This window comes from Poecilia reticulata, linkage group LG19, assembly GCF_000633615.1.
Source record: "Poecilia reticulata strain Guanapo linkage group LG19, Guppy_female_1.0+MT, whole genome shotgun sequence".
Taxonomy (NCBI): domain Eukaryota; kingdom Metazoa; phylum Chordata; class Actinopteri; order Cyprinodontiformes; family Poeciliidae; genus Poecilia; species Poecilia reticulata.
This window is the reverse complement of record NC_024349.1, coordinates 2627997-2638802: the sequence shown is the minus strand read 5'-3', so window position 1 is coordinate 2638802 and position 10806 is coordinate 2627997. Positions and strand designations below refer to the sequence as shown.

Genomic DNA, 10806 nt, shown 5'->3' with positions numbered 1-10806 from the left:
TGGAGGAAACATGAAGGAAACACAGAGGAAACATGGAGAAAACGTGGAGGAAACATGGTGGAAACATGGAGAAAACGTGGAGGAAACAACGTTAAAGAGCGGCGCATGTGATGAAATACAACGGCGTATTAATGCCGTCGTATTTTTATCTGTAGATTGTAAATGTTTTGGTTAATTTCAGAAAAAAACATTTTTTTTAGCTCCAAAACTTGAAAATTTGCACAAACCCCCCCCCCAAAAAACGAACAAACAACAAAATCTGGAATTTGACGATTAATTTCCTAGAAAATAACGTCGAAATTTCTGATTTTGAAAAGTCAAAGATTTGCTAGAAAAATTTTAGATTAATCTCAGAAACTTTCTGGAAAAACTTGGACATTTCTGAGCTTCAAAAGTCAAAAATCTTTAGAAAAGAACTCAGAATTACTTAGATAAATTTGACAAATTTTCTAGAAAAAAATGTTTTTAGCTCCAAAATTAAAAAAAAAAAAAAGAAATATCAAGATTTATTTCCTAGAAAATAGCTCAGAAATTTCTGATCCTGAAAGTCAAAAAAATTCTAGAAAAAAACTAGAAAATTTGAGATTGATCTCAGAAAGTTTCTTGAACCTTTCTGATGTTTTAAAGTTAAAAATTCTGAAGGTACAGTAGAAAATAGATTCACAAATTATAAACTTTTTGAACTTTTCACTAGAAAATTCCTGAGATTAATTTTAAAAATGTCTAAATTCACTGCTCCATTTCTTCCCATCTACAGATTCCCTAACACGCCGTCGTAGGAATCAGACACATTATTGGGTTTTATAAGATTTGGAAAAGGAACAATCTTTTTTACAGCACATTACAACCACAACTACAAGTTTTAAAGACATCACTTTGATTATATTTCTGTCATTGTCCAATAAAAACATGAACTGCTGTATGTGGGTCAGCTGAGCCACCATCAAGTGAAGGGAAGGATTTGAAAAAAAGCGGGAAGGAGGAAGGTGGGAGATCCGGCCGGCTGTGATCTCCTCTGACACCAGCCTTTGCTCGTCTCCATCCCTCTGTCACTCTGTGTCAGGTTTCTGTACACAGTAAATCCCTCTGATAAGCTCAGATGCTTCTGTGACACCAGAAATCCTCCTTTTCCCCCCTGTTTTGTGAAATTAAAGCAGACGTGGCAGCACAGGGGGAACGCTCGGTACAAGCTGACAGCGACTCGGAGGCAAATTACCAGCGACAGGTACAGAGAGGAGCTGGTATTTTCATATTAATTACATGTTACCAGGAGAAGGAGGCTGGGAGGAAGGGGAGAGTTTGGAGACAATAAGAGGGAGTGGGAGCAGAAATCATGCCCTGATGATGACAGTCTGCTGAGCCTGCAGCCCCTCTCAGCCCTACATGCTGCCAAGTGTATACAGTCATAACCGTGGCGCCCTGGGCTGCCTTATCCCCCCATTCAGCACATAACAAGGCCACGGCAGCGATACGACCACAATGTGTCATCCTCATTAAATTACTGCATGCAGCGCAGGCGGCAAACACACGCAAAACTTGTCGCATGTTGCAGCAGCGGCGGCGGCGTCGTACATGGGAATCCAGACATTAGAGCGGAGCTGGAAAAAAACCAAGCTGCGATTTTCAGATGGATGTGAGGAATCACACACACCTCTTTGCTGTTGTATTCCTCACTGAGGAAGTTTCCGTAGCGCCTGCGTAGAAATCTGCCCAGCTCAAAGTGCTGCTTCATGCCGAGCTGCAAGGGAAGCAAAGAACAGGAGGTTCATGTGGAAAACCTGCATCCTTGATCAGGATTTGGTACTTTTTACTTTTACTTCAGCAATTTTATTCTCTACTTTTACTTGAGCAAAATGTCGGGATTTTCTACCCACTGAATGAAAAAAAACAAACAAGTTTTAACCAAAGATCCAGGAAACAGAGACACACCTGCAGTTTTTATTGAAAGAAACTGATTTGGAAAACAATTTATTTTGCCTGATTTTGTCATTAAATTTTCCACCTAACTTTATGTGTCGTGATGTAATTTTTAAATATTAATGATTGATCATTTGATCAGTTCCTTGGGTAGACATTTTAACCAAATACTTTTTGTCTCTCACTTCAGTCATTTCTTCTACTTTTTACTTTTACGYGAGTAGAAATACGTTGAAKTATAGCTTCTCTTATTTGAGCATCTGAATATTTTCTCTGCTCCACAAACCTCTGAAAACCAACTGGACTTAAATAAATGTGTGTTTCTGCAGGACTTACTGACGTGTGAATGACCTTTGACCCTGAGGCCCTGATTTCTCAAACTGCCGTCATAAATCACTTCAGTTTGATTTTACCTGAATTTAAACGCTGCTGATCTAAGAAAACATAAAACCAACATATTTATCCCACTWCTATACATTTATTTGTCAACAATCTAAAAACTRTCATTTTTCTTCTCCCTTATTGTGTTTTTGTYACAATAAAAATATAAAATTTGTGGCTTAGGGAGCATAAATCCTCCAAAGCACAGAAAATWATTTTATTATACTAGCTTGTTTGAAACAGTATGAAGTTATAATCTGTAATTTGTCGTCATTTAACTTTATATGGTCGGATTTAAACGTTAGCAGCTGTGTCACATTGAGCTGCTGAACATTAAACAAAGCATTTAAAAATAGAAAAAGACATGAAAACACAATACATATTTCAGAAAGCATGCGCGAACAATAGCAGGTTTGTTAATGTTTAATCGTTCGGCGCAGAACCGCTCAGCTGAGTTTCACCAACCTGACAGTGAAGTGGAGCGAAAAGTCAAAGAGGAAAAACCMGAGAAATTTCAACAGTAAAATTACATTTTTAAGTGGCGACTCTGATCTTTGTGAGCAGAGACAACCGGCTTTGCTTCCCAGCGGTTTAAGAAATGAAATATTTGTTGATTTCTGCTTAAATATTTTTGTTTTTGTGTTTGATAATCTAAATTTTGACCTTATGTAATGTAATGTTTTGAAAAGCACAAAAAGACGTCGCAGTTTMTAATAAGATGCCAGAGAAAGTGAAAGAGTGACAGACGGTTTTCTGAAATGTTTTAAGCTGAAAGACGTTTCACTCTCAAAAATAGACAAATCCGTCTGTTTGGTGACGTTTCCTGCTTAAAGGGGCAGATATTCTGTATTTTCCAGGCACTTAGTKATATTTTACAGCACAATGTTACTTTMATTTGTTTCAAAACTGCTGCATATATCAAACTTAGAAGAAAATTGGCTTTGAAATGTGATGTCTTGAAAATGGCCTCTGTCTCTTTAAGAAGGTTGCACTCTTTCCGACGCTCTGCCTTCAGAAATCATCACAACAATGTTTCTCCATTATGCCGTTAATAACTGTAACTAGGAGTGTTGAACTGAAACGTAGTTTGTATGAACCAGATGTTTGCTGATTGCTGCTGGCTAGTCTGAAGGAGCAGAGCGGGGGAGGCCTGGAGCTCTGAGGCGACCAACATGATAAACAGTTAGCAAGTTATTGTCATTCATAATTRAATTGGGAGAATTTAATTAATTGGTTTACTAGATTTAATGTTGGCTCGTTTCTGGAATATTTACTGAATGATACTTTCTGCTCAAGGTTTCATGTTTCTGTGAGATCCTTTYCTGTGGTTTGCTCCAGTTTTACCCTTCATGCTCCTAAACACTGGAAGTTTTAGCAGAAAGAAACAACATGTACCTCGGTGAGCTGTCCRAAGCCCTGAGCCCAGACTTCCTCCCCATGTGGATCCCTGGGGTAYGACTCAATAGGCGATCGATCGCCGTGTCGGAACACCTTAAAAGTCAGAACAGATTATATTGCATGAATTCAGGCGCCGTGCTGCTGCTGCTGCGCTCATCACGCCCTCTAGCTAAAGGAGTAACTCTGCCTGAGACAGAAAGTGGTGATTAGAAACAGATCAGGCCGGATTCAAGGCGCAGGCAGACGAGTCACAGTGTTATTAACCTGCACACTGTAAAACATTAGRAKRTGGTTTAACKTGAAAATGAAAGCCCACCTGCTGCCTRGAAAATGAAATTTAAGTCAACAAGAAAATAGTTTTGGTTTTAACTCAKAAATTAAAGTTCATGAAGTTGATTTAACAAGAGACAAGTTGTCTAAACATTGTTTTTAAGTTCATTAATCTTGAATTGTGAGTTTTAACTTAATGCTGCAATTTAAACCAAATTAAATCACAATATGCAATAAAATCTGCCCTGATTTCTCTRTTATTTTACTCACAATATCAAGTTAAAATAACTTATTTTACTTTAGAATAATTTAATTCAAATTGCATGAACCAAATTTCTGATCTGATGATGAATTTTATGAAACATCTGAATGAATTCAGCTCAGAAACRTTTAGTGTGATCAGGRCAAGAGTCAGATCAACGTAACGCACKTCCATCTCAGGAGACARAAACACRCCGCTAAGCATTCTGGGAAATAGTTCCCACYCCTGTCTTTTTYKTCTTTCAGTTTTTAAAGTGTTAACCTAAAAACTCCAGTTTATTCAACTYTTAATAAAAAGTTAACACAACTTAYTRCTGKAAGTTTAAATTTMATAAACTCAAAGCTTTTGGTTCAAAATCTAAAACTCACTAAATTTATTTGACTTAAGAAGATAGTAACTAAATGCAGCTCAAATGTTTTACAGTGCAGACTCACCTGTGAGGAGCGATTTAACCCAGAGTTACATTCACTGGATTGTGAAAACATTCGATTCGCTCCTGTTCACAGCAAACACACATTAACTTTTTTTTATTTATTTTTTTAATTGTGTATAGACCTCAAGCAAAAAGAACCTGTAGGATTAACACTGCAAAACACCAAATCTTAAGTATTTTTAGTTTTCCTTTGAGTTGAAATATCTTAGTACACTTGATTTAAGACAAAATTAACCTTTCAGCTGGATAAAGAGGGCTTGTTGTAAACAAATAATTCCTTGATATTTATCAAAAAGTTCCAGTTCCATTGGAGCCGTTACCTAGCAACCCCAGGCAAGCCCATTCCGTCGCCTAGCAACCCAGTGCTAGTTCCACTGGCAGATTATTTCACTTATAAAATGGGGAAATTCTCTTGTTTTAAGTAAATGTATCTGCCAGTGGAACTAGTACTTCTTCATTAATATAAAGGGACTGTTGGGTTAAAACAAGCTCCTTTATCTTGCTGAAGGTTATCTGTAGGTTAACTCAGTTTTATTTTAAGTATAATAAGATATTTGCACTAGAAACAAAMCTAAAAATATTTGGTAAGACTTTGCAGAAAATAAAAATTCGCTCATTTAAGAGCCAAAAAAAAAATTATAATTTTAAACGTCACAACCAAATGTAAAAAAAGAAAAAAAGCTSTACTAAGTAATTAGGTATGAGTTATATATTGTAAGGTCATGTATGACCTCACAGGTTCTGGAGTGAATTCATTAAWGAAATGGACGATTTACAGTGAAACCTTGAATTCTGTCGCCCTCTCAGCCGTCACACCCTTCCTGCTTTTGTCAGTTCACCTTCGTGTTCTTGAGAGCATGTCCTACATGGCTTTGCTTTTACTGGGGAAGTGGTGTAGAAGTGGGACGCAGGTATTTTATTTACTGGACATGCTTTTCATGTCCAGGCGCTTGTTTCTCAGCTGGTGTCTTACAGTGCAACGCAGCCTAACCTCTCCTGGAGTTTATCGGTTTACCGCTCGCTCCGACTGTTTCTGCTCACCTGGAGTGTTATCTGTCATCTCTTGGAAAATACTTTTGTTAATTCTGTTATTAATTTAAATTATGCTGTATAAAACAATCTAAAATATGTCCCTCCGTACGCAACATTTGCGTACGGAGGAACAAGAGCAACATAATTTTATGAATTAAAATAAAAAACATTATTTTAAAACCTGTCTACTGCTTGAAAAGGATGCATGACTGTTTTTGTGCGTAGCGTCTCCTTAAGTAATTCAACTGTGTGCTGGAGTGTTACATAAAGAGGTTTATGAACAAAGCCGCAGTGTCTGGGAGAGATATGCTTGCCGCTGTCTGAGGCGAGGCTCAAAGTAATCCTTTGTGATAAAAGTGTAAATAAAATAATACTCACTGGGCAGAAAACGGCAGCGTAATCAGCAACAATGCAAATCAAAGCAGGCTGTCAGATTATGTTAAAATCATGGCGTTCAACAAACAAATGCTATCAGAAGCACTATGCAAACATCTTGTGTGTGATGTATTACTGGAGAAAAAAAGAAAACGTGTGTCATGGCTGAGGATTTTCAACGGTTTCACTTACAGCAACAACAAACTTGAGCTGCTGGGACTCGGTCAAGCAGATGCAGCAGAGGAGGTAGAAACATCCCAACGTCGTCCACATCATGTTGACTCACAAAACGCTGCTTCCTCTGAAAAATCCCCGCCTGAATTTAAGAGGAAAAGTTGCAGAGTCATAATGGGACTAATCCCCAAATAATGATTTAAATTCCCATCAGTGTTTACCTTAGGCACACATGTTGCTGCTTTAGTCAAATTCTTGACCAAACGGTTTCGGTGCCTCCCACATCTTCTGCATCAGGACTGCAGACTTTGGTTAAGCTCTTGTTTTGCAGAAGTTAAGCAGAACTTTTATAGTCCTCCTACCTGACCTCATCTTTCTGTCCCTCCTTCACACTGTAAAACATTTCAGCCACATCCAGTTGTGTCTACTATCTTCTTTAAGTCAAATAAATTTAGCAAGTTTTAGATTTTGGACCTACATGTGTGAGTTTGTGAAAGATAAACTTACAGTAGTAAGTTGTGTTAACTTTTTATTAAGAGTTGAATAAACAAAGTTTTTACGTTAACACTTTAAAAACTGAAAGAAGAAAAAGACAGGAGTGGGAACTATTTCCCAGAATGCTTAGCGGTGTGTTTTTGTCTCCTGAGATGGAAGTGCGTTACGTTGATCTGACTCTTGTCCTGATCACACTAAACGTTTCTGAGCTGAATTCATTCAGATGTTTCATAAAATTCATCAGATCAGAAATTTGGTTCATGCAGTTTGAATTAAATTATTCTAAAGTAAAATAAATCGTTATTTAAACTTGATATTGTGAGTAAAATAACAGAAAAATCAGGGCAAATTTTATTGCATATTGTGATTTAAATTGCAGCATTAAGTTAAAACTCACAATTCAAGATTAATGAACTTAACAAACAATGTTTAGACGACTTGTCTCTTGTTGTTAAATCAACTTCATGAACTTTAATTTATGAGCATTTTCTAGGCACCAGCTTGATTTTCATTTCCAAGTTATACAAACTTCTAATGTTTTACAGTGTGCGTCTTCTGTCTCTGTGACCTAAAATGCAGCTTTGAGAAGTTTAAGTCAGAGTTGGATCTTCAGGGAGAGTTTATAGTCTCTAAAGGCAAAGTCACATGTTGTCAATCTGTGTTTACACCTCTGTGTCAAAGAAATGAGCAAAATGCTGATGTTTGCACCTGACTTCACCGATTGTGTTCTGGTGAGTAGAAACACACATGTAGGCCTGGCCACAAACACTCATTAAAGCCGACTGTCATCTGCTGCGGCTTCGCCCAAAATGACAGGGCCGCTGGTGTTTTCCCTTACTTAGCACACCTTTAAGTATGTGTTGGTATCAAAGCAGCTTTGTGGGATATAGAATGGGATTACTGCGTGTGAGTTGTGTTGATGTCATGTTTTAAATGTGTAAGACAGGCAGGACCAAGTCACTTAGAAAATATAGCTCAATAGATGGCTTGTGGGCCAAAAATAGGAATGATCTTTTTTTTTAAACTTGAAAATGAAAGAAAATAAGAGCTAGCTTCTATGATGGTGGATCTTTCACAGCTTGGCTTTATCAGAAACTATTTGTGGAGCTAAACTTAGGCAGAAGGAGTTTATATTAGAAAAAACAACCTGAAGTCAGAACTTAGTAAGAATATTAGCAGATACCCTTGGTAGCTCAATGCTAACTCGACTTACCTGCAACGATACAAGAAGTTAGCTTGCATTTCCAGGCAYATACAGTCCACAATCATGTAGTTATAATTATTTTAACAATATTATAGATGTGAAGCTTGTTCAAATGTATTTATTCTTTGTATTTATTTCATTTAATCATCAAGTTGTTTCTCCAGACATTTATTGCGTTACGCTGCTTTTTACGGTAGGTGGTTACCATAGCAACCAGTGACTGACAGCTCCGCCCCCTTTTCCGTTGCCGTTCTCTAACTGTGGTGTGTGTTAGGATCAGCTCTGTATTTTCATTACAAATATTATATTTTTACATATAAATTAGACAAATGTAATAATATACAGTGTTTCATGAGTAATGTTGCTAAGTTTTGCATACGTTTTTAACTGTTATGGTTATTAATGTCCGATTTAGCTGTGTTTAATGTTAGAAATGGTAGCCGCTGCTAACTTCCCATTGGGAGATATTGCTTTGTAGGGTTATTTTTACTCCTACTCCTTCCGACACTTGAGCATGTCATCATAACAGTACTTCTCATTATGCCGTTTTCAACCGTTATGTGAAGTAGTTCGTATGATAAGCTCATCCTTTCCACCAGGTGTTTGCTAGCTGCTTCATAATACAGTATGACTTTATTACCAAATAATGCAATTTTTCATCCCAATTCTTTCTTTTGATAGGTCATATTTTCTAATAATTTCATTTACTCTGCTCTTATGGTGGGTTTCCTGCCCACAGCTGAAATGCTGGACGGTTCCTTTGGTCTTGTCAGAAACGTTTTCCATTTCTTGCTTGCTAAGCTAGCTTGATTAGCAAAGCAGCTCGATGAATTTGACTGGCAGACAATCTGAAAATGTACGGACCCCATTTTGAGAAACAGTATTTTAAACTACTAAACCGCGGTGGACTCATCTGTTGGTTTCTTGAACACAACTTTGACTTTACTGCACTCCACTGCCTCTACATCTATGTACAACACCTTTGGGTCTGCTGGAAACGGAGATTTGCGTCATGGATGTTTACCGTTTGTTTCATTACAGCCCCGAATCCTTTAGGAATGTTTCTGACACCTAGTTGAATCTTTGTTGTGATGAATTAAAGCAGATCTGAAAGTGAACGTGGGTCCAAACAGGGAACAGCCAAGTTGTGCTTCATTTTAACGTGGGTCTTTACTGTACAGCTCTCACTATGTCCATCTGCCTGACTATTTTTCTCTCTGTCGCAGCAGTGCACAGTAATCCCCTCGCTGGCAAGTGCGCACACAAAAACGTGGAGGGTGACACTGGTTGGCCTTGCAAAGCCGAACACTGGTACCACTGGGTCAGTGAGTCCACCTGCACCATCCAGGAGGCGACATACAGGTTCACACTAACACTGGCTGCAGATCCCCATATGGTACATGAAGACACACACCCCATATCATAGCTTAGACGCAAAAGGAAAAAATATATATCTTCATAAACACAAGTTCACTGAAGGGTCACAGAAGGAGTGTGTTCCCTTTTCCAGAGAACAAACTCAACCCAAAATCACATCCGTCTTTCTCCTTCCTGTCCCTCAAGCGGCTGTTATGTTTATGTTTGTTTTTGATCATGGATAAAATAATTGTAGTCATTTCAAGACGGTTGTCATGGCGACCCAGAGGTTGATGCATGTTGACGGAGAGACTGCAAAGCGGGAGATAAGATGTGGGCAGAGGTGTGTGTGTGTGTGCGCGTGTGTTTCAAAGTCGACACGCGTCCCTCCGTCCTGCGTGTGACGGGCCCAAAAAGACTGCGGCCCGGGATCAGACGTGAACGGTTCTGAGTGCCGAGGAGGAGAGAGGTAGAGGAGGAGTGGAGGAGGGGGGGGGAAGGAGGAGCGAGCTGTGGGGGGTGCTATTTTAGTCTGGGTGTTGTCATGGAAACTGCAGCCTCACTACAAATGGAGACATCCAGAAACGCGTGGATCGCCGAACAAATGATGTGCGTAAAGGCCCGGCGTGAAGCTACGCCACGGCCGTGCGACAGTGCCGTCTCAGTCGAAACCCACACACACACGCACACACACACACACACACACACACACAAACAGCCCTCCAAGCATGACAACTGTGGCGTCTTCTTCATTGCAGGGACAGAATATCAATGCGAGGGCGCCCTTTATGTGGGGGCAGAGCAAGAAGAAGAAGAAGTGGCGCCCATTGGAAGCTGTCTTCCCTCCCTCCATCTTTTCTCTTCCTCCATCCACCTTCACCTCTGTTTGTCTACCATCCTTCCTCTCTGCTGCTATCTCCCCCTCTCCAGCGCTCTGAAGGACAGAGGTATTCCCACATTTCTCCGCTGCTATAGCAACACTGCAGCAAGAACAGGAAAGAGAGGATGCAGCCAGGCAGGGAGGAGGAGGAGGAGGAGCAGGGGGAGGATGGAGACGTGGTGGAGGTTGTGGTGAGAAGGTGGGGATGGAGGAAGGAGGACGGGGTGGGCTGGGGGGATAGAGGCAGCCTGAGATGAGGAGATGTGTGAGCAAAGCTAAGGCTAATGGTAGCAGCAGTGTTAGTGAAACCCCCTTCCTCTTTGCACCAGGCAAGGCGCAAACTCACATGGCACACATGCTCTTCTCGCAACACTTTCCAGCGAGGAAGAGAACCGTTCCTTCTCTGCAGAACATGCAGCTTCACTCGTTTCCTGAGCATCATGAGCGAAAAGGACACAGACGAGACTCCTCCTACCGGGCGCATCTCTGTAGAAATGGGCAGTTTGGAGCTGAATGGCGACCTTCTTATTTTGCAGTGATTCAATCAGCCTAAGCCGCCGCAATGAGTCCAATGGCCCACAGGACGCAGATAAATCAGCGCAGAATGCACACGGAGACCATTGAGGAGA

At 39.9% G+C, this 10806-nt stretch overlaps 1 protein-coding gene across 1 annotated transcript in view; it reads right to left on the bottom strand.

Annotated features, from left to right (window-relative positions):
• LOC103481155 (testicular acid phosphatase homolog) overlaps nucleotides 1-8099 on the bottom strand; it is a 14066-nt gene extending 5967 nt beyond the window's left edge. The window contains exons 1-5 of the mRNA XM_008436450.2: nucleotides 7951-8099; nucleotides 6464-6634; nucleotides 6261-6384; nucleotides 3694-3789; nucleotides 1652-1738 (exon numbers count right to left, since the gene is read on the bottom strand). Of these exons, the coding sequence (XP_008434672.2) occupies nucleotides 1652-1738; nucleotides 3694-3789; nucleotides 6261-6344 (267 nt within the window). The 5' untranslated portion in view covers nucleotides 6345-6384; nucleotides 6464-6634; nucleotides 7951-8099. The remainder of the gene's footprint in view (nucleotides 1-1651; nucleotides 1739-3693; nucleotides 3790-6260; nucleotides 6385-6463; nucleotides 6635-7950) is intronic.
• Nucleotides 8100-10806: the final 2707 nt, after the last annotated feature.